Source organism: Tyto alba, unplaced genomic scaffold, assembly GCF_018691265.1.
Source record: "Tyto alba isolate M040663 unplaced genomic scaffold, T.alba_DEE_v4.0 Super-Scaffold_46, whole genome shotgun sequence".
NCBI lineage: Eukaryota > Metazoa > Chordata > Aves > Strigiformes > Tytonidae > Tyto > Tyto alba.
This window is the reverse complement of record NW_024881322.1, coordinates 12,893,663-12,917,794: the sequence shown is the minus strand read 5'-3', so window position 1 is coordinate 12,917,794 and position 24,132 is coordinate 12,893,663. Positions and strand designations below refer to the sequence as shown.

General features: G+C 38.4%; 1 protein-coding gene across 10 annotated transcripts in view; it reads left to right on the top strand.

The window, feature by feature from the left end:
* The window catches only part of GOLGA4 (golgin A4), a 70,358-nt gene extending 52,074 nt beyond the window's left edge, over positions 1 to 18,284 (top strand). For 9 of the 10 annotated variants that reach the window (XM_042806339.1, XM_042806337.1, XM_042806341.1 and 6 more), the window contains 8 exons: positions 988 to 1,101; positions 4,473 to 4,493; positions 4,675 to 4,743; positions 5,368 to 5,443; positions 7,765 to 7,868; positions 13,004 to 13,090; positions 15,615 to 15,678; positions 17,574 to 18,284. In XM_042806339.1, coding sequence (XP_042662273.1) covers positions 988 to 1,101; positions 4,473 to 4,493; positions 4,675 to 4,743; positions 5,368 to 5,443; positions 7,765 to 7,868; positions 13,004 to 13,090; positions 15,615 to 15,644 — 501 coding nt within the window. In that variant the 3' untranslated portion in view covers positions 15,645 to 15,678; positions 17,574 to 18,284. The remainder of the gene's footprint in view (positions 1 to 987; positions 1,102 to 4,472; positions 4,494 to 4,674; positions 4,744 to 5,367; positions 5,444 to 7,764; positions 7,869 to 13,003; positions 13,091 to 15,614; positions 15,679 to 17,573) is intronic. The other variant, XM_042806338.1, reaches the window with a different exon arrangement.
* The last annotated feature ends 5,848 nt before the right edge of the window (positions 18,285 to 24,132 follow it).

Below are 24,132 nucleotides of genomic sequence, written 5' to 3'. Positions count from 1 at the left end.
TTCCAGTTCTGCACTTAACTTTTCCAGTGAATAATCTGTATCACTCTAGTTTGTATTCCTGAAATTTTGAATGGAAGAAAATTTTGATCAGCAGTTCTGTTCTTGATAACAGTTGATTAATTATACTAACTTGATCTGAAGTACTACTGCATAGCAGAGTGGGCAGCTCACTGCCCTGAGTGGTTAGCATGAGTGAAACTAGAGTTTTAGTTTGGTTCAGCAGTGGAAACATGCCCTTTGAATTGGAATGCTGTTTTATAAGCTCCCTAGCGTATTATCTCACAAAAAGGGTAGAGGGGACAGAATTTTAAAAAATACTTCTTTTGCAAAGTGCCATATAGTTGGATTAACTTCCTAGGATTTAGACCATCGTATTTTTCTCCTATAAATGTACTTTTCACACTGTCAGAAAACATACAGGAAAAGTTCATTTCCTCCTTCCTATTCTTGCCACTGCCTCCTTCCTTTACGCTGCACAGTGGTCTCCAGACCCTTGTGAATGGGAAGTTGTTGTTTCTGAAAATGTGCTTAAAAGTGCTTTAGGAACGTATTTGTGAGAGTGAGTGAAGAAATGATTTTAAGTCCTTGTCGCTTCCAGAGTATAGGACGTGACTATATCATCGTATGTCCCTTTCATGAAGGTCATATAAGCAAGCACAATCTCTCCAGTCACACACCTACTGGGTTATACTCAAATGCTGTTTCAGTGCCTGGTACAAATAGCTCTTTCTCTGTAGTTTTCAAAAAACTAACTGTAATCCTAACTATGTAATCTTGTCAAAGGCCTGCAAAATCTTGTCAAGCTTCTATGGTTGTTTCTTGCTCTTTTCTGCAGTCCTGTAGTGTAACTTAGTCTTTATCCTGAATTTCAAGCATATTCTTTTCTGTGTATAGTATAACTCATCTGGTGATTGCTTTCTGCCCACTGTAGTTAAGGTTTTGAGTGGCTAGATGATTAAGTAATTTTTTTTTTCCTGTATTTTGAAGGCTCGTGAGGAAGAGATGACAGCAAAAGTTCATGAGTTGCAGGCACAGCTAGAAAACTTGCAAAAGGAATACAAAGAAAGGATAGCAGAAGAGCAGCATTGGAACAGTGAGAAAGTAAGCTGGCACTAACATTTATTTTTATACGTTTAGGTGTGAAATGCTTAGTCTTCATAAAATTCTGTTGTTTGCTGTTAATTGGATTTTATTTATATATCTGGCCTTCACTTTCAGTTTCTATTCTTTTGGATGTTAACTTTTTCAAAAGTGAACCTCTTCAGAATCTGCAATATTTGATACTACCTTTTTTAATGGTATGTTAAAAAGTCCGGTTGTGTTCTGATGATTAAGGTGGGGTTTTTTGCCATTTACATGTGTGGGGTTTATGTTAATTTTACTGGAAGCCCTTCAGAAGGAAAGGAAATCACATTGGATCATTTTTAGTGTGATTGGTGTTTTTTTTTTTTTTTTTTTTTTTCAAATTCTTAAGAAGCTCTGAAATAGTGCCTTGAATATATCAGTTATGGACAGAGAGGTCTTCATCGAAAGAAGACTGAGTGCATGTTTTTGTCCGTCTGAGACCACATTTTAGTTTGAAGAACTATTTGATTAAAATATTACTAGTTACTATTACACTGAGAAGAGGAAAAGTGTATGAGGAGTTGAGTCATTGATGAGAATTCATATTAACCTTATTTTAAAATTTTTAATTTTGACAACAGACAGCAGTGGGGGTACTAAATATACTTATTTGACACTACAAACTTACAGTACAAATTATCTCACTGTCCTAAGGTTTGTCCCTTCTGCCTTGCACTTGCTCATGACACCCTTTATATTACTTTTATTAACTATTCCATGACACGAGTGTTTTTTTCATAAAATGAAAAGTGAAATATTTGTATCAGAGTGCTTTATATTCTTAATTGACCCTTGTCCACCTGCTGATGATAATCTTATTTAACCTTATTATCTGGAGGAAGATTTAAGAGACTCCTAAACCCTAAACCATGATTCTGAAAAGTACAGAGTGTACTTTGTTTTCAAAACTTCTTCATTAACTATTTCACTACTTATTTTTTTATAGAAGTATGCTATAAATACAGGCAGTTATTTAGCATCATATTATACATGCATCTTTGGCATTGCATATTCACTGATAGGACATGAAAGTTATATCAAAACTATATACCAGCAGTGTTATTTCATGTATTTCTCAATGTTTCCCAGAAATTTATCTCACAGATTTGCAGTGGTAGCATAGAGCTGTAAGATATTTTAGTATCGCAGATATTACATCTCTATGTAAAGATGAATCTGCTTACAGTAAACAAACTGAACAGCTAATTTTGCCTGTGTTTGGAATCCTGTCCACAGTTCTCCACTCCTTGAGTTTCCATGGCAGACTTTGGAGAAACTCAAGGGAGTTCTTTCATCTATGGTGGGTTTAAAACAGTTGAGAGAACTCCGTTGCTGGTAAATAGCTTAGTTCTAAAGGATAAATGATGTCTCATTTGGAAGGGACGAAAACCAGGTTGTGTGGTAGTGCATGTACTGAAGAGTTAAAGCATCCAGGTTCAGAGTGCTTATAAAATAAGAATGGGATTTTTTGGTGAGTGTGTGGCAGTTAAATATCCATGATTTTACTGGCATACAGGCATCGAGCTTTCTTGAGTAATTTTGAGAATTCGAACTAAATTCAAATTTAGCAAATTATTCACAGGCTTTCTTTTGTATAGCTCTGATTTAACTGAATGTGAATTTCATATTTCATACTATTTGCAATGGTGACTTCATCTCAAAGCAACATAACTATTCTAATAGTCAGATTATGCTACTGAATGTTCAGATAGCTTTGACTGGACTAGAAGATATATCAGGAGCTCAAATATTTAGAGTGGAGTGGATTCTCACTCTTTGACACAATTTGGTCTGGGGTCAGGAGGTAGTTTTCTATTTTCCTCTTCAGAGATTAAGAATTGTTGTTCTTACCTGCTTTAATTGTCCATTGCCTGCCCTCGATATGTCTGTAGAAAACTAATTTTGCTATTACCCGATACAATAGCATATATTTGCAACTGGTACAATAGCATGTGTGTGCAACATTACAGAGCTAGGTGAGAAAATTGGATGAGGCCTGTGGACCTTGTCGACATACGTGAGCAGAAGTGTACAAATTCACATCTGGATTTTACATGTGTATTCAAATGAATCCTGTCATCTTACATTTGCCGTGGTATCTTTTGTCCCACCTTACTGTTTTTTTTTTTTTTGTTGCTTTGTAACATTATCTGGTTTGAGATTTTTTCCCTTCAGCCCTAGTAGTAAAACAATGCAGAAGTCTTCCTTGACTGGAAGCAACTTTCTGTGGGCAGTTGATACATATATTGTCTAAAGTTGGAGTCTCCCAAGTCACAGAAGTTTGTCTTAGAAAGCCTCATATGTTGCTTGTTGTCAGCCTAGGCCAAACATCACATACCTAATGTATCTGCTTTGACATGAAGCATAACTCTGTTTGAACAACATTTGTCTGACTGTGATAAACAGTTGGTGAATATAAATGTTAAGTCTTAGTGCTGGGATGTAAAAGTATCATAAACTCTTCATGAGAAAATAAATGTCTGGTCAGATGGTTGAGCTCTTCAAAATCAAGAATTGCACCTACAGGTTTGAAACCCATAGAGGAATGATTTTCCCTTCTATTCTGTCGGTGGACTGTAGGAAAACCCACAGGTTTTATGAACCTTCAAAGATGGGGAAGCTTTTGTGTTCAACATAATTCCAAAGAGGCTTGGGAAGAAACAAGTAGTATGTGCCCCTTCTCTGTTAAGGTTTAGGTTACTTTAAAAAAAGAGGGGGAACATGGCAGGGGGGAAGAAATTTCACACACAAATGATTTGATGTTAAAATGATTTTTACAGCCTTGAGTTACACTCATGACTACTAAAGCATTATTTTCCTTGGCGTTGGAACACTGGAAGATATGAATTTCAGCCTAGAATTGATTCTATGCTTCTTAAACATTGCTGTCTTTGCAAGATGTAGAGCTCATGAAGCTCTTAAATTGAAGCTGTTTTCAGATATGTTCACATTTCCAGATACAGCTTGAGAAATTAAGGAAAAAGATACAATACTGTGAATAGTGTTAATAGTAGTTAGGGTTTTCTGGCATGTGCTTCATCTCCAATATGCATTTTGTAAAGATTTGGAAATACTAGTTTCTTGAAGTTATATTTATGATAATTGTCTTCCAGATTCAAATGACAGAATTTAAATATAATCTTTATGTAATGTCATACAAATAAGTCAAACTCTACTTATGGGACTACTTATACGTGTGATTTGGTCATTTCCGTTTTTATCATCCTCCATTAACACACTGTATCAGAACTAGGTGATTAATATTTCTTCTTTTTACCCGTGTCCAATGCTTGATATACTTAGTATTTTTCATACATTTTATTCTCTTTTTTTTGTTGTTCTTCTAGGTCAAAATAACAGAACTTCAGGTGAGTCTTAAATTTTATTGATTTTGCTCTCTAGATAATTCTGTTTCACAGCAGTTAGAAAGCAGAAATGCTGTTTATAAGTTCGTGTGTGTTTAAAAGCAGAGAGAGGTTTATTGAAGAGGTACCTGTGATATATCTTCAGCAGTTTCTTGATGATTTCCATATGTGTGTGTTCTTTCAGGCACAGCTTGCACAGAAGACAACACTAGTCAATGATTCAAAACTGAAAGAGCAGGAGTTCAAAGAGCAGGTAAGGGTGCTGTCTGAGTAAATAAAATGTATTCTTGTTTGATACTTTGTGTTTGCAGTATTAAAAGGTTTGTTCTTTTCAAGTGATGATGTGGCACATCTCCACAAAGGTACTATGGAAATAATTTGCATGTGAAATAGCTGTGACTGGTACTTGCTCTCACAATATCTGTGTGCTTTTCAAAGTACTCCTCTGTCCCCTGAGAATGCAAATGACACGTGCTTGTGATACAGGTTAGCAAAACATTTGCTAACAATGGAACAATGCACTTAATGAAATTATGGATCTCTTCTTTTTCTAAACTAAACCTTTTTTGATGTTAAGTACAATTTTTGGCGTGTTTTCTTTTTTATGTATGCTTATGTGTATTGACACATGTAGATAAATATATATATATGCATAACATTTACTACACATGTTCTTATATGTATATACACATGTACGCACATTTCCTTAAGTAGTTTGAGGACAGTTTTTAATAACCATTTTTAATGTTTTCCTTCCTTAAAAAGCAAATATATTTTGCTTTCGTAGAAGGAGATGATGCTTAGCTGAAAACTTTCAGTTATGCTTATTTTAGCTGCTTGTGAACACTGTTCATCATTTTGACTGTTCTGTATTTAGATTCATGTACTGGAAGACCGACTGAAAAATTATGAGAAGAATACGTATGTCACTTCTGTTGGAACACCATACAGAGGTAAGTACACCGCTTTCATCACAAGTTTTCTGTTTGTTTGAAAGATATGCTTTAGTTTAGACAATTATTAAAATGTCAGTCTCTTTAAAACACTTACATAATATCTTATGACATCGTATCCTTGTTTTGTCTTGTCTGTTATAATAGAGCTGGTGTGCGATTTCAGGTGAGCAGAGCACACAGAATTTTGCTTGATATTTGTTTTTATGTCATACAATTAGAAGAGCTCTATATCAGAGTTCTTAAGCTTTCTGTATCCCCAGGGGGTTTGCAGTGGCACTCAAAAGTGGGTAGGGAGGAATTATCCATTTGTCTTGTCTAATTAGATATACATTTTATAACTTTAAAATTCTTAAAAATGCAAATACTAGATTTTAGGGATATTTCTGGTGTTATGTGTCTGAGCTTTTACTCTTCTTTTGATTAGAGTTCCTTTGCAAGATCTCCTGCTCTGACACAGTAATAAAATAAAACGCTGTTTCCCCTTGTAACCTTTGTGTTATGTGTGCTTGAAAGTTTTTGGAGCCGCAGCCCCTGGCGTTTCACGCAAATCCCTGTCTCCTCGTTGCTCGCCCGATGCTGAGCGCAGGGAGCAGGGCAGAGCAGAGCAGCCCTGCTGTGCTGTGCCCAGAGCCACGCGTGCCCAGCGCTGCCCTGGGGCTGAGGGGCCCATCAGCAGAGCAGCTCTCTGCAGGGCAGGTCCCAGGCCCACCCAGGGGCCAGGGGCAGGGACGGGCACACCGACACCATCGCTCAGGCAGGGACCGAAGGCCCCGGGCTGAGCTCAGACACGTCCCCTGGGCCCTTGGCGGGGGTCCCGGGGGGGCCGGTCCCAGCCACTGAGGCCTGGGAGCCCCCCCAGGACCCTGGCAGAAGTGGATCTGCACTGCTCACACGCTCTCCTTCAGACACCGATGGTCGGCCACTTTGGAGAGCGAGCGTGGGGCCAGATGGATCTCAGCTCTGAGGGAGTGCTGGTGTTCTCAGGCTCTTGTGTTTTAGTACGTTTTTCCAAGGGAAACAGCTGAGGCATTTCTAAAGATGAGTACAAGGAGAAAAAAACAAAACAAAACATCTATGGGAAATGAATGGGTATTGCTCATGTCCAAAAGATTTGCAACTATTTGGTTGCATTCATATCCTGCTTCAGACTGAGGGCTTGATCCCTGAGCCTCGCTAGTGTCAGAGATTTTTTTTTGCCATCCTGGGGAAACTCAGTGAAATTGGATGAACACAGAAGACTTTCAAAAACAGCACTTTACACTTGCTTTTTGCAAATTTGTGCAGATTGTCCAGTCATCTTGAGACCATCCACAGCTCTCACCCCCCTCAGAATGTCCCTGCCTCCTTCCCACAGCGTGCCAGAGCCAATGCCCAGGCTGGGACATGGCTTCTGGTGCAGGGTTGGGGAGAAATGTCATCAGGGATTTCCTCAGCAGGTACTGCTGGGGCAAGGAGCAGGTAGGAAGAAGCATAGCATAGCACAGCATAGTTCAGCTGGAAGGGACCTGCAGCGACCATTTAGTCCAACTGCCTGACCAGTTCACTCACTGGTAAGGTATTAAGGGCTTTGTCCAAAGGCCTCGCAAACACTGACAGGCCCGGGGCAGCGACCGCCTCTCCAGGAAGCCTGCTCCAGGGTCTGACCACCCCCTCGGGAAAGAAATGTTTCCTGACCTCGAGTCAGAGCCTCCCCGAGGGACGCGGCCCTGAGCCATTCCCAGTGTCCTGGCACCGGGTCCCAGGGAGAAGAGCTCAGCACCTCCCTCCCCACGGCCCCTCCTCAGGGAGCTGTGGGGAGCAGCGAGCTCGCCCCTCGGCCTCCTTCTCTCCAAACTAGACAAACCCCGAGCCCTCCGCCGCTCCGCCGAGGACGTGCCTGCCAGCCCCTTCACCGCCTTCGGTGCCCTCCTCGGGACGCGCTCGAGCACCTTCCCGCCCTTTTTTAGGTGCCGGGGCCCAGAACCGCACCCAGCACTCAGGGTGAGGCCGCACCAGCGCTAAATCCAGCGGGACAATCCCCTCTCCTGCCCGGCTGGCCGTGCTGGGTTGGATGCACCCCAGGATGGGGTTTGCCCTCTTGGCTGCCGGGGCACAACCGCTGACTCCTGCTGAGCCTCCTGTCAGCCAGCACCCCCAGGCCCCTTTCTGCAGGGCTGCTCCCCCGCCACTCCTCTCCCCGTTTAGGCTGGTGCCTGCTGTTAATCTGTCCCACGTGCAGAATCCGGCGTTTGTTCTTGGTCAGGTTCATGCCATTGGTGAAACTTGGATTCATATGATTGACTCTCAGTATAAATATTCTCTTATTTTTGTTTACACAGATGGAAACCTTCACCATGCTGATGTTTCCCTCTTTGGGGAGCCTACTGAGTTTGAATACTTGAGGAAAGTGCTCTTTGAATATATGATGGGTCGTGAGACAAAGGTAGGGAAGTTGTATATGGTGACATGTGATTTATGTTAGAATACAGTGTAATATCCTGGTTGTATAGATGTGAAGTACCATGTGTTTGTGATTCATTACATGCTGTTTATTACTGACACAGGGTTCGATAGGCTTTCACTTTTTTTTCTTTGCAAAGTGACATGTTCCATACCTTAATAACTTTGTCAGCAGGCAAAGATGACTGGTGGGGTAGTGAGGGTTGTCACATCTCTCACCAATGTACCTATGAAGACAAAAACCTTTGTAGGCAAGTACAGTTTTATTAACACAAGTCCTCTTGTCAGTCAAGCTTGATGTACTGTGAAAGCTGTTATGCACAATATTAGGAAAAGTGTTCTTTTGATGTCATCTTGACACAAATAGTATAAGTAATAGTGGGATTAAATAATAGTTTGTTAGTAGCTCTTAAGATGGTGGAGTATCTCTTTAATTGTTGCTTAAGATGATTTATAGGACTCCCACATCTGTATACCTTCTCTAGATAGTATTAATTTACCCTTAGAAGTAGTGAAAAACTGCCCAGTAGGCTTCTTGTATGCTGCCAGCTTCTGAAATCATTCCTAAGTTGGAATTTTACTAGTTTATAGCAATACTGATGCTTTGAGATTGACCAGGTTCAGAAGAGGTATGTCATACCACAAACATTTTTCTTGGATGATAAGTGCTATGTGGATTAATTTTTTTTCTGTTTGTTTTTATTTTTCTCTTCCCTGGAGTTCTTCCATTCTTTGTTGTCCTGCTTTCAACTTGGACTACTATTAAGCAAAGAGGTTTTATGTAGGTTTCTATGTTAATTAGCTTTGTTCTCATTGTGTTCTGTGCAGAATAAAACTTGGTCTGTGCAGGACATCTTGTCTTTATGGGATTCCTCTTTCACTGTCTTTTTATCCCATTTTTCACTTAGATATTAATTCCTTTTTTATTAAAAATACAAATCCCTGATCAGAAAGACGCAGAATCACTAGTTACCTTCTGGTCACAAGCCTGTGGCTCATTGGACAACTCTCTTACTTTAATAACAAACAACTGAAATCATAAAAGAAGAATACGTACATTACTGGATTTTATGGTTTTGAATTGTGAGGGATTTAGACAAGTGAAAATGCTAAAAAACATCAGCAATATTTCAGCTTCAAGTTTTGAGACAGCTGCAGATGACTTGCAGATAGCTGATGCATGTAGCAAATTTGTATTTAAAAAAACCTAATTTGAAACTTCTTTTTCACTCATTAAGGCTATTTCTTACTTATCTTCAAAACATTACTCTACATGCTTCAAAACTCTGGATTATAAAATTGTGAGGTTTTTTTTCCTTTTTAACAGTGATGTACTAAAATTTGCAGTTGATTTCTTCAATAACAGCAACAAACAACAATCAGTTCTGTAGTAAATTGGCTTTAGGTCTTCCTTCTGTCTGTCTTTCAATTGCTTTGATTAAAAGCTTTATGAATGTATACAGTAAATCTATGTGTATATGCGTTTGCAGATATATATGTATTTATTTCCCCTGGAGATTACATTGTAGTTAACCAGAAGATGCCACTACAGCATTGCCTGCACACAGGCTCCTAAAAAAAAGATTACTATTGGGAGGAGAAAAAAATAAACTGGAAAAGATAGACATCTGGTTCCTACCATAACTTGAGAAAGCATTGTTTGAAAGTTGATAGGATTGAAATGGGAAGTATATTTAAACAAACAACCAGCAGAAATAATTTTCAAAACACCACAATTTTTGGCTTTGGGAAGTTAGATGTATATAGGGAAAGGGAAAATGACAAGAGTTTTTTAAATGGAATGTAATTGTATTCCTCTCTATTTTGTGTTCATACTAATTTGGTTACATTTTAGCAATTTTTAAGTGAGGGTAAATGTTCTGATGTATTGCAAGAAGGGAAGAAGTACTGGTATTGTCTAGTTCTCTATTATTAGTTGATCAAGATTGTAGAGGCACTGGCACATACTAATAGAATGAAGGATAGCATTTTTAGTAATTTAAATATGAAGATACTTTAATCTCTTCATTTTGCTTCAAAAAGTACTTTCAAGCTGACTTCATCTGCTGGTTTTCTTTCAGCCATTAGATGTGTTGATGGAAGATGCTGAGCTTAGCATCCGCTTTCATAGGGATTGTATCATATAATCTTAAATTTACTCAACTTTGTTTTGAAAACTGGTTCCGTCCTGCTACATGGACTGGAAAACCATGAGCAGTGACAATGTGATTGATAAAATCTTTTAATACACAAAGTGTGGTAGTGAAGTATTAACATATGCTTTTTTTTCCCCAACACAGTCCTTGAGTTTAAAAGATCTGTAGTGAGATTTATCTCCTTGGTACAGACATACATTTCTCTCAGCTTTTGTTTTCCTGAACCAGACAAAACAATTTTTTTCTAATTTTCTCTTGTGAGATCATTCTGGTGGCCTTTCTCTGTGCCAGGGTCTCCTTTTATACTGCAAATACATATGCCATGTCTCAAAGGTGGTTCGGCAGTGGAATTGATGTTCTCTATAGACTTTATTTCCTTTTTATTGAAAGGAGTTCAAGGGAATCTGTACAAACTATCTAGGATGGATTACCATTTATGCAGCCTTGTAAATGATGCTGAAATCCTATTAAGTAGAGAGATTAATGAATGTATCAGTTGTGTTACGGTGCTGGAGACTTGAGAAACGTTGGAGTTTGATAGTGGCTCAGTATCTAAGGGTCAGGAATTACAGTCATTACACGTAACCTGTAACCTGTCACATTCTTTGTAAACTGCACATGTCTTCGCTGGGGGATTTTACTGTCTTGACCTCCTGTCCAACTTTATTTTTTTGCATTATCCTTGGCAGGTTCTAAGAAGTGAGATTGCCAGCTTTTTCTAAGCACGCACCTTGTTCCGAGTATCAGAACCTGGAAATATGTGGCATAAACCACTAGGTCAAACAAAATACTATTTTGTACGGACACGTGAACAGATGCACTGTCCAGCTGTACTGCACACTAAATCTTAAGTCCTGCAGAAATCCTAGATGTTCTACTCGTAAATTCATTCTGCTGTTTGGAGTCTGTTCTGAGGCCGGAAAATCGGTCAGAGTTTTGTATGTCTGTAATAAATGTGTGTGTTGATATCAACTAGGTACGTGGAAGAATGTAATGGAATACATATGTTTTGGAGATACTAAAGTTATGCAGAACTTCTTCTGGCACCTCGATGGGCTCTTGTGCATTGCTGAAAAACAAGGGGTATAAAACAAAGGGTAAAACTTTGGTGGTTTTTTTTTTGTTTGTTTTTTTTTCAAGGTTCTGCCTTTGAGCAGCAGCTCTTTAATTGCTGAGGGGACTGATCGGTATAATTGTAAATGTATTATTTTCAGAGATGATATATTTAAATACATCGACTTCATGAAAGGAAATGGGAATACAAACTGTCATCTCTTGTAGCAGAACTAGCTATTGTGTGAGAATGTTCAGGGTCTTTTTACTGGTAGATATAGAGATGGAAATGCAGGAACTTATGTGTGCATAGTTACATACTTAAAGTTATTGGTGTTTTCTTATAGTGCAATAGACTGTTAGAGTGATAAGGTAAGCCTGTATTAAACATACTATCCTAAGTTCTGCAATCCTTGTAACTTTGTTTCATAATTATGCAACTATGAACAACATTGAATTATTCTGTTTCAAAATCTCCCTAGTGGCCTCAGAAACTTGGAGATGATTTCAAGCCATTGCTAATGCTAAATTACAAAATGAGTGTTTTCAGGAAATAAGTTTTAGATAGCCCCTATTAAAGTTGGCACATGAGTGTCTGTGCTTTCATGGAGTATTTGCAGTGTTTGTAGATTTTTCTTTAATATTTGCAAGCCATTGTGTCCAGTAGAAAATTGTTAGGAGACGGCTTTCTTCATAGATCTGTTCAAAGAGTTTGAATACATTGTAAGCTCAATGCTTGCCAATATTTTAGTCCTAAATAATTGTGATGATGATTTTGACAAAAGAAATACAAAAGTATTATGTTAGTTTATGGCACTGAGCACATTTCTTTGTGTATCTGGGATCTGCAGTAGAGGCGCTTCTTAATTATGGGAACTATAATGTTAAAATGTTAACTATATGTTAAAATTAAGCTTTTTGAGCTGAAGGGGTTCAACAGGGCTTGGTTTGTTTTGCGTTCTTGTCAGTTTTATCCCCAGTTAAGTTATATACTGAAACAATGGTTGCAAATTAGGGCTCTATCTCTCATTTTCCTCTGCACTCATTTTTCTTCTGCAACTGCTTTGTTGCTACAGCCTCCCTCTTCATTCCACACGTGAGACTGGTAATAAACAGTAGACATTCAGAGCAGCAATCTTATCTCACTCACATTCTTTAAGAGCAGCACTTACTGCTTTTGCAGCAGTCACCTTCTGTTTGAGCTGCACTGCAGCTCTTAGTTTGACCTTTCTTGGAAAAGTCACCTGAACGTTGTTTTGTGCCTTTTGGAGTTTTTTCTTCCCACTCATCTGTTTATAAAATGGAAACGATCATTGCCTGTTTTTCACCAAGCTTTGATATTCTGGCATCTTTCATCTGAAGATGTCTAAATGATTTGCTATTTAAATACGGGGTTACTGTACACATGCTAAAAATATTTACACAACTGGGGTTCCACATCTGACATTTGGGTCTGCTTTTTCAATGTTTCATTTCTTTACAAGATATTTGGATGATGTGAATATAGTTGAATCCATAAGGAGTCCCTCAAGTGCCATGGGCCTGAAATGTGCTTTTCAGAAAGCCATGTTAAGATCAAAAGTGGTAGGAGCGGTATTTGTAACAGTATGCTCTCTTAACAGTGGACTTCGGTTATTTGAGCATAAATACCATAGAGCTCACATCAAATTACAGTAGCTGCAGTTTGTGACAATGTGAAATGTGGATTCTTCATGGTTTTCATATCGTTCACATAATGTCATGCATATATGATGTGAAACAAGTAGTTATATCTTGCTCATTTCACTGTGTTTTCCATTGATAGTACTAAAAATAGCATCCAGTGTTCTTATATGAAATGTATTTTAAAGTATTACAAAGCATTTTAGTGCATATGAAATTACTTTACAGATGACCTCTTTCTTTTTAGACAATGGCTAAGGTTATAACAACAGTGCTGAAGTTCCCAGCAGATCAGACTCAGAAGATACTAGAACGAGAAGATGCTCGACCATTGGTAAGTTAAATAAGTAAACCAAGTTTATGCAGGAGAATTAGGTTGCAAGGATAAGGAATTAGAAACTTTCTTTTAAGTCTTTTTTTTCCCCTGTGTCCACATTCAAGGAAAACTCCCTTTCTTCTTCCTTCCCTCTTCTTCAATGGAATGTCAAACTACAGCTGCAGGTTTGAGTTTGTAGTGAAAGTCGGGGGGGAGAGGGGCAGGGGAAGCAAGCATAATTTCTTAATATTTCTCATCATCAATTAAGCCATATTTCTGATCACTGTGAGTACAACAGAACAAAGCAATTTCAGTCATCACTACTATTCTCTAGGTGGATTTTGTAATCAAAAAAATAATCTGACAGAAAATTCATGTTTCTTAAATTCAGAAGTTTCTATGGAGTCATACCAGTTTTCATGAAAAGTATGTCAAGAGAGATTTTTCAGTCCTGGGATAACACTTCCAGCAAAACTGAAAGCCATTTTGCTTGTAGAACAGAAAACTGATTAGCTCAGTCACTGAGATATGTGTGTTTGAAGTGGTATATGTGCGTTTTTATCTTGAGTATCCTAATAAAATAAGATTGGGGCTTTTTTATTTGCTTGCTTGTTTGTTTGCTGTTTTTTTTTTTTTTTTAGGAGACTGCTTTATTTTTGTGCTGAAAAAACATCAAAATATGTCAAGATCACTCTTGAGTCAGGACAGGTCAAAAATAAGTGTCTTAAACACTTAACTTTGGTTTTGTTTGGTTGTTTTTTTCTCAGTTTTAATATACTTCTTGTTATAGGACAGTTGCTTGGTCGTTAACAGCTGATCTGTTTAGCAGAATGGTGAATTTGGGTTTGAGAAGCAGACCCAAAATAGAAGAAGAATCTATGAGCATAAAAATTTCTTGGGTATTAATTTTAGTATTATATATATTAGAGCTATTTTTTATTAAGATAAAAACTCCAGTAATACTTTTCTCTACATTGTATCTGGAGTCAACACTGTGATCCCTCTCTTTTGTGGGTCAGTTTAGTAAGATATTTAGGAAATAAGTGAGAGGAAGAACTGTATTCTTTGTCTTGCTGGCCTTGCATATATATTTATTTAACACTTTCAGAAACAGAATAAAATTTGAACATTTTTACATTTCAATTGAAGAAGTTACATTAAAGTCCTCTTGATCTATTGTAATAAAATTTAAAAAAATTTCTACCATTTTATCTGCTTGAAGTATCAAATTTGAGGGAAGTGTTAAATACTTCAACATTTTTCTGTACACTTAGTGGATTTGAGAGTGTCTTGCAATCTTAAATATTTAAAATATTTTTAGAATGATATAAATGCTGACAATACTGCAGATCCAACAGGTATCGTGCATCCCAAACATGATTTTCTCTTAATGTTCTCTTTCTCTGACCTTCAGGTAGAAAGATGGCACTTTTTATTGTTTGCTTGTTTTGGCAAACTAGAGTAATATTTACGAAAGATTTTGAGTTCTCTGTTGGCCAAAAGAGAGGTTAGAGGGGAGGGACCTCATTTTGCAGTCCCTTCAGCTTTTCATATGTGAAACTTGGTCTTCCTAAAACAGATATTCACAACTTCTGATACTAATTAAAACTTTAACTCAAAGTCATCCAACAGGTTTTGGTCCTTGGTATTAAATTTTGGCTACAACATACAGTTAGGTTTTTTGCAGGCTTCAAGTGCTTTCATTGTTAAGGATATTATCGTTCAAAGAGTTTCATGTCCTGATTAAAAGCTACTTGGGTTTCACATAGCAGTCCTTTCTTGGCTCACATCTAGCCTATGAATTGTCTCCTTTCCAAATCCACAGAGATTAAATTAGACATCTAATGGAAACTCAAATATTAGGGTATATTATGGAGGATGTAATAATTTTTTTCTTCACTTGCAAAGTTACTAGATTTATTTACTGAAGCACAAATTATTTTGGGGGGCAAGTCTTCCGTAATTCTGTTTAGGATTAAAAAGTTGAAGGGTCTTCATAAATTATTCTATGAAGAAATATGCTTGGCTTTTTGTATTTTATTTATTGACATTTACTAACAGGGCAGTAGTGCTTCTCCACACCTAATATTGGAGTGGTGCTGGTATTTGAAAACATCCAGTATTTAGATCTTATCAGCAATGAAGTTCTGAACTACAACATAAATGTGCATTTTTAACATAAAACTTGGTTGTTTCTGTATGTTAGTTTATGGCCGAAACATCTATAACTTGTTATAATGTATAAATTGTTAATTAACAGTGCTACTGGAAGAGAATAAGTTTGTGTAGTACTAAGCGTCTGTGAGTAATTATTTACCCTGCTAATGCGCATATATTTAACAGGTTTCTGAAAACTTTTAACAAAGTCCTTAGTCAATAAACGTATGCTAGATCAATGTATCTCCTTCACTAATCTAGCTTTTACTACACAGTTTTGATCTAATTGCAGCAATCTTGTCTGTAAACAGTAGATGTGCACAAAGTTCTTATCTATACTAATAACAAAGTAGTCCAATACACTGTTTTCTTCCTGGCTTTGTAGTTTGCCTCACCTCGTGGTGGTATCTTCTGAATATCCCATCAGTCTGTGCTTGCTTAGCATGTGGGTGAGTGAAGCCTAATACATATTTGTTTTATTTAAAGATGAAACCTGTAGTATGAGATGAATCATTCTTCTGCTTTTTGCTCTTGCCTGCTTTTGTTCATTAAAAAAAATTCAAATGTATGATCTACTTTGTTCTACTCTTAATCATGTTTTGTCTTACAAGGCCAAGTTTGAAAATGGTAAATATTAGTTCAAAACCAATCCTTTTGAGTTATAAGCATAACTTGAAATGTTGATTGAGCTACAGAAATCTCAACTGCAGAAACAAACAAATCAGATGTTAAATCAATTAATAAGTAATCCTGAATTTTATTGAACTTGGCTTTGTTCTGTCTTTGCTTTCTGAGCTCCTTTTTTGAATAGGGAAATAAGTCAGATTTATGGGAGACTTATACTGTACTGCTTGAAATGAAGCATTTAATCTTATAAATACAAGAATGGATTACATTAAAAAAGGTTGATGAAGTATTCTCTGTAGAGGAATTAGGATATGGTTGCATTTAAACATTAGTACCTTTCTGAATCAGAGCTTTGGCTTGATATCAAGAGAAACTAAAGCAAAAAGATTAGGAAGAACAATTTGGGAAGCTTTATGCTCTCAGTTTATTGTGCCCTCTTCCAGGTTTTATTGAGCTACTTTGATAATGAATCTTCACCACTAATTGGAATGTTGCAGAAAAGCAACAGCTGATTTAGGCCTAAAGATGCAGGTTGCATCAGACTAGCCAAGCTAAACCAGCAGTGCGCAAACGGTAGTGGTGGAGAGAGGAGTAGGATATGGAAGCACACAGCTAAAACTTTCTGCGCTGCCCGATAAGATTATCATTTGAGTCATTAGTGATGTGTGATATTTAATAAACTCTTCAGATTAATTCCGTAGGATATGGTCAGCTCAACTTCCCTTTTCCTCCTTTGCAACTGAGAAGCTTTGTGCAGTTGCCAGGAATTCAGTGCATATGAAGCAATTGCTGTTAGTGGGCTGAAATGCAGTGGCTGGCCTGCGCCACTGCCGGAGCAAAATGGATTAATTTAGGCTGTTTCCATTGCCAGCCATCACAACGCAGTTGACAGGCTATCTTCCCCTCTTGCAGTCACGCAGATGTAGCCGTCAACACAAAATCTTATCTGTTTCAAAGGGAAAAAGCTATTCACCTTAGCAGTCATGGTTTCTACTTTATTTTGTGTTCTTTTAAATCTTTGAATACAATAGCGGATGCACTTTATTGCACTTAAAATGCAATAGAGTTTGGACTGTTTGCCTCCTAGCCTTGAGCACTTTGTGACTAAATCAGCAACTCTTTTTTTCTAGCCCTTTGTTGAAAATAATTGATTTGTTAGTAATGATAGAGCAGAGCTATTTACAACCCTGTTGCGAAAAGCACCTTTGAAACTTAAAATCTCATCATGCTGTCTGTAATGCTGGTGTAGTAAGTTCAGGTGTTCTCAGCTGCATTTGGAGCACATCACAGGAGGGCTTGATTCTGACCTCAATGTCGGCAATTACCTGTTACACTTTCATAACTTAAAATAATACATATGGAAACTCTTCAGACCTCACTATTGGATTGTAGTTCCTTACTTTATCTCAGGTATTTTTGTGAGTTCATTGGATTAAGATGCAACAGTGTGGTAGACTGTTTCCAGTGAGATTCCTCACTGTAGCAACAGGGGTTGTTTTGTTTTCATCATAGTTTCTCAACTGTTTTGCAGATGCTGGAATGGAATTAGTTGCTCGAAATCAGTTAATGATTTGGCAATATGATTTCTCTGAAATCCTTCCATCTCCTATTCCTATCAATAAACAATAATGTCAGTATTATTTTAATATTAAGTGCTTCTAAGTTGCTCCCAATAATGTAACATTTGTTCATTTGTTCTAACTTTTCATTCCTTTAGTCATGGCTACGACCATCTTGAAGAAATGGTGACGAGAATGTCTCATGACACTTCTGCTTAGAAATATGCTCGTATCTCTGTTGTCCCTTGAGGAGGGACAAGAAGAAAAGCTATTATTCGTGATCACAAACAGAACAGCAAGAACCAAAACTCAGCACCACCTTCGGACCATGAATATAGTTAAAACTGCCTTGACAAGAAACACTAATCAGGGGTTATCTGGTGATGAGTCTCTTTTCTCTTCTATTGAACACTGTCTTCTGGAGAGAAACGACTTTATCATAGGAAGGAATTGCCCACTACTGTATCTCTATACAGGCTTTACTGGGTGTTTTTTAAGAGTTGAAATAAATGGTTTGTTTCATCTATTTATTTTTTTATTTTTTGAATGAATTGTGCAATACATTTTTGGATGGGTAGCGGTTGAGGTGATTTTCCTGATGAACTAGGCACTCTTGATGACTACTCTCTCCCGATTTGATCTTAGGATTGTTTGCTAAAGGTCACTTCTATATGCTTTTGCCTACAAGAAATCCAAATTGCAGTACCTCATTTGTTTACTCCTAGCTTTTGTACTTATATTTTCTGGAGAAAAAGTATGTTACTGTAAATTGTAAATAGTTAATACATTACTGTATCATATGCTGATCTGTGACTGTTGACAGCACTAATCGGACAAGAGCTGAGATGAAATAAAGTTTATTTACTGTATAACTTTGGAACTTCTTTTGGTATGATTTTTCTTTTGAAAGGAACCACCAGTTTTATTCTTATTCCTGTTTGAGACATCCTTAGCTGAGACATTTCCAGGCTGAAATGCCTCTTCAAGGACATGGAACTGTGAGAAGCCAGTGGAGACCTTCAGATTTTCAGGGGATCACACCCTGTGAAACAGACACATGGTGAGCTGAAAAGCTGGCGTGAGAATATAACAAGTAGGGAAGTTTGCTTTGTAAAAGTTTTCAATTAAGTATTTTTCTTCTTTCAAGTAATGCCTGTCTGGTCATTTTGGCATGTAAGTTGTGATCCTCTAAAGCAGTATGCGAGTATGGATAAATTTAACTTGTTCTCCAGCTGCTCTGATACTTTCCATATCAATAACCATCATCTGTACTGTGCATGCTAGTTTGCCGAGATGGTTCAAAGTGATCAGTCTTCCATGAATATAATTTTTAACAAGTGTTTGTAGGAGCAGCGGTCCTCGAAATAGCTCATCTCTGAGTAGAAGCAGGCTGCCTGACCACGCTGCCTGCCTGAAAGATACTTCGGAATACTGCTGGGAAGTGATGGTTGGTTGTTGGTGCTGTCAGCCCTGCAGCGTGCATCCTGCTGCAGGGATGCCCGGTCTGTACCTCTGGGGGCTCCCGGTAGCCGAGGAAAACAGCGGCTCCTCCTGACTGCAGGAGCAGGTTTGGCTCGCGTGGCGTGGTCCAAACTGCTCCAGCTGTTTGTCCTGCTCCAGCTGTTTGTCCTGCTCCAGCTGTTGTGCCCAAGAGCACTACCCAACATTTTGTATTGCTGTATACCCCAATTTTGTGTTTCTCATGCTGTTACCTAGATAATAGAGCTTCATATGGTACTAAGAGTTGCGGTTACCTCCGTGGTGTTGGCGTTTCAGGACTCTCCATCCCCAGTATTCACCTCTGATTATGAAATTCAGCCTTTTCTTGCGTATCTCCCCCAGACCCACCTGTGAGACCTGGCCATTCCTCACCACGCTATCCCTTTTGTCAGCTGTTCTGTCTCCTGCCATTACCTGTCCAGTTCAGCCGTTTCTCTCGCCGTGTCCAGTGGTTTTCCATCTCCTGTTCAGTTAGCTTACCCCTCGCGCCAGGGTACAGATAGCAGCCGGATATTTGTGCGTGGCTCTAAAAAATAAGTACAGGCCAATGACATGTAGGGTGTTTGATACAGTTGGGGTTTGTTTTCCTTTTGGTGGAGTTTTTTTTTGTAAATGCACTGGAGTTCACTTATTTTAGTCATCTGCAGGGAAAGAAATGAAGCGGCTAAATGTATTTGCAGAGTTTTGTATCCTGACAACACTGGGAGAAGTGCAACAGTTTGAGCGCTCTGAGGTCTACTGTGGCTGCTAGCTGTCTAAAGAATATACCTGGTTTTAAATTATTGTTTACTGCTTAAAGGTACATAGCTTGCCTTTGATAGTTAAGGACCCAGAGTTACATCTTTATTTCCCACTGCTTTCTCTGGCAAAACCTTTTCATTTTTATATTGATTCATTATTTGTAGCTTCTGGGGGTTTTTTTTGAGGGGGTGAGGGGTTGAGCTATTTCCTTTTATCAAGCATAAAATGTATCAGATTTGGTTTAAAAAACCCCCAATGTTCTTTGTAATGGTTTCAGTTACAAGAGCTTCTCTTCGCTTCTGTTGGTAGCAGAATGGCAGCCTCCAGCATGTTCCCTGGACCAGACTTGACATGGGTACATTTTGGTTCTCAAAAAGGAGTGTTCCTCTCATAGCTGGCTGAGGATTTGTCGGATTCTGCAATCGCTATCATTACAGCAATCTGAAACATAGATTGGAGTTTCAGGTTTCCATGTAAGGTATATGTTGTCTTAGGCTTTGGGAAATAAAGTGCAGGGATCTGTTACTTTGACAGTGATTATCACTGTGATCACTTACAGTTCTCTTGTCCTCACAAATAGGCTATTTTTCACATTTTCTGGTTTTGTTCTTTTTCTTTTCCATGAAAGATATTAGTTATGGACTGTACTTTGTCAAGCATGACCTAAGTGCAGTGGAGCAAACTAAAATAGTCTGTATAATATTCATACAACATTGGATAGAGTAAATATTTTTTTTTCTCCTTAAGTGACCTAATTAAAGAATGCAAAAGAGATTATAGTTATCCTTGGTTTTTTGTTTTTTTTTTTTTTTTAAAGCAAAATCAGAAAACCACTCCCCAAATTCACATTTTGAAGAAGTTAAATGTTTGGGGCTTTTTTCCCTTCTATGTATGTCATAAGCAATCACATAACTATTCCTTAACATAATGGGAAAGTGTGTTAAGTACAAAGTTTTGTCAGACTGACATTTTAACTGCTTTTAGAATAATTTTTTTAAAAGACAATATGTAAATAAGGCATTGCTTCAGAGTTGAAATAAAGGAAATGAGTTACGGTGAAAGTGTGAAAATGAGAGCTTCACTTTGAGTAGTGTTTTTTTGTTGTTAAGAGTGTCACAAAATACTGCTAGTAGTGCCAATGTGACTATAATATACTCCAGGCCACAAATACCTCTGATTATAAAATATCCTTGTTTAGACACATGCAGCTAAAAGCCAAAGACTGTATCAAAGTTTTGGCTGCCTTTAGCAAAGGTTTGAGGATCCCAAGCTTGCTCAGACTGGATTGTTTAAAGATGCTGCTGCAAGAGAATGTATTTGGATTGTCTTATGTTGAACTTTCTCCCAGTTTTACATGCAACATACATAATATTTATAGTTTTATGGACCCATACACATGTGCATAGGAAAAACTCTTTACATCTATCTATAAAAATAAGACTTAAAACGTTTATCAAGTGTCCTCTAGTGTCCTAAGGGTTAAACATTGTTATGTGAGATGAAAATACCAGCTTTTTTTTTCCTGTATTATTCCAGTGCCTAGGCTGATATTTATTGGCAGTGTACTATTTCAAACTTTTTATAAAACATTATGCATAAACCCATTCAACTTCCAGTTCTGCCTTTTATAGTCCCTCTTTCTGTGATCTATACTGAAATTTATTTTCATTCCTACATATTACGTGGTATCTGCTTCTCCCTTCTAAAGTGAGGATTCCAGAAAATACTATTTTCTCTATGGACTTAGTTAAATTGATGAACTTATTTTTCATTTGCTTTTTCAAGGAAAGACAGCTCTTTCACAATGCCACTGCTGATTCATTATGGAAATCAAGATGAGCAGAAGCTGGCAGCCTCTCCCCTATACGTGCAGGATATCCAGACCCAGCTGTATATGATTCCTCGTGGCTGTTCCTAGACCCTGGTCCTCAAAAGCATTGCTAGCATGGGCCTTCCAACCTCTGGTTGTGTATATTCATAATGTTGCAAATGAGAGATGTTAAAACAGAAGCAAACAGTAAGTTGCACGTTACTCTACATTGTGTTTATGATCTAGGAGTTGCCACCTTTAATTTTCTCTTCTCTTGCAGGCTCTCATTTACACTGATTCTAGTCTTCCTCTGTTGACATTGAGTTACTTCCCTGTATGGATGAGAGTGATTTTCAAGGCACGTTGACTCAAAGCACGTCTCCAGAGATTTCTTTCACTGTAGAACAGTGACAGCTATTAATTCCTACAGTTGCCACATAATACCATGTGACATTTCAGAGAGGCTGTAATTAAGGCCGTGGTAGTTACAGCTGTGCTAGCAGGTCGTGGTACGGCAGTGGCGGGCGCTGGAGTGGCGTGTGGTACAGGCATCTGCCGTGACACAGGAGTTGCTGTACCAGCCTCTCGGTGGCTGCGTGGCTCGAATCTCCAGCATTTCTGTAAGCATTTAACTCCACTGAAAGGAAGAGGGGTGAATAGCAGAGTGTATGCTGTAATCTTTGCCACTGTTTATGTTTTGGAAACTTTAGTGGTCCAAGAAAGTATTTAGCCTTCTTGTTTAGATCTATGATCCCCACTTACTACAGTGCTGATGTCTGCAAGAAAAATAGCTATTGCATGTAGCAGCCTTGTGCAGCATCCAGTTTTGTTGGAGTAAGGGGAGCACTTAAACGTTTTCTTACTTGGATGAGACAGTAGTATATCTTTCACAAATGAATCAAAATGATCAAACAAACAGTATGTACAAATTTAGAACAGGCATCTCTCTGTGCAGCCAACATGACATATGCTCTGTGGTTCCTTCACTGTAGGCTGCTCCTGCTGAGTCTTGCCAGTCTTTTTCACTCAAGCCACAAACTCTGGAGAAACTGCTGAAATAGAAAACCAAGAGAATGAGTAGTAACTGAGTCAGGAAGAGGGAGTAAGTACAGAGTAAAGTTATTTGAGATGTAAGGTCCATCATGGCAAATCAGATGAGAAATATTAAATATATTGCTGGTTATGTGTAGAAGTTTTGAGTTTGCCATGTCTCTGACCAGCTCTCCAGCTGTTCTCGCAGCCGATCAGCCCTGTGGAGGGGGTAGAAGTAATCAATCATGAGTAGGCACAAGCTGTCTAAAAGTAGACCTCCCCGCTGCCCATGAGATTTTGTGCCCCAATGCATGAGAATTGATGGAACGGAATATCCTGTGTTAATGTAGCTGGATATTCTGGTTCACATATACATCTATGTATCTATATTCATACTATCAAATTATCACTCTTGCTGATACAACAAGTTATTCTGGAAATGAACTGGAGGATTGAAAATTAGACTTTCCTTTACCCCTTAACAAAATGGGCAGTACTTACCTATGCCTCGAAGCAAAGAAGCCCACTGGAGATAGTTTATAAGCTTGAAACAACTAAATTGCAAACTATACAAAAAAAAAGACAGCCAATCCAACAATTATATTGCTGTATGTTGTGATGACTGTCCAGGGCTTACAATATACAGAGTAATATGCCTTAAAAGTAACAGATTATTTCCCCTCCTCATAACCTAGGCTAGGACCAGAGTTATGTGGCTGTTTTAGAGTGGTGATTAAATAAGTGGCAAAAAAACAAAAACAAAAAAAAAAAAAGAAAGGGAGGAGGAGGGATGAGGTGAGAGACTAGGGTCTTCTTTTAGGATAGTGAAAATAACAGGTAGGCTGAACTGTCTCGGAGAGTGAATGTTTTGATTTCCCACACTGAATTCTAGCTTCGACTTCCCCGAAAAAGTGTTTCCACAAAGAAACTGCCCTCACCTTGAAGCCCTGCAGCCCTGGCAAGTGTTATCTGTGCCTTATTTAAAGCACAGCACGCTTCAGCCCTGAGATTCCAGTGCTGTTACTCACGGAATTAAAATGTGGGCCAGCCACAAATTCAGTCCAGGAGGTGTCTAGCTTAGTTAAGTGTGGATTTCCATCTCCCCACCCCCCCATCCCTCAGCTTCAGGTAGCACACTCAGGATGTGATGATTCTCAAGGTATTAAATTCTTTGAGATGAAGCACAGTTTTTGTGTATTTTAGGCAGGTTTTGCCATGGTGGGACCTCATTTCTAGGATGGACCAATAGAAATGTTGCTATAAATACAGAGTGAGCAAGAAAAATCCAGGTTGCCTGTACTTTTCCTCAGGACAAGGACATCCCCATGCTCCCTAAAAATACTGTGGAAGTTGTGCTGCTCTTACAGCACTCTCCTTGTTCAACCAGTGAATAAATAAATACAAAACTGCCACGGATGCCTGGTAGAGGTGGTCTCTTCAGCTCCTCTTCCATGTGCTGGCTATGTGCAATTATTCATCAAACACTTTTAGTTAAACACTTCTGTTTCACTTGTCTTTGCTGACCCTTTCGAGGGCTTGTGCACCAGCATCTCCTTGGAAATAAGATTTTAAACAGGCAGAAGGTGAGGGTGACTTTCGGTGAGCTGCTAGACATCATGGGTCTGCTGCTTGTT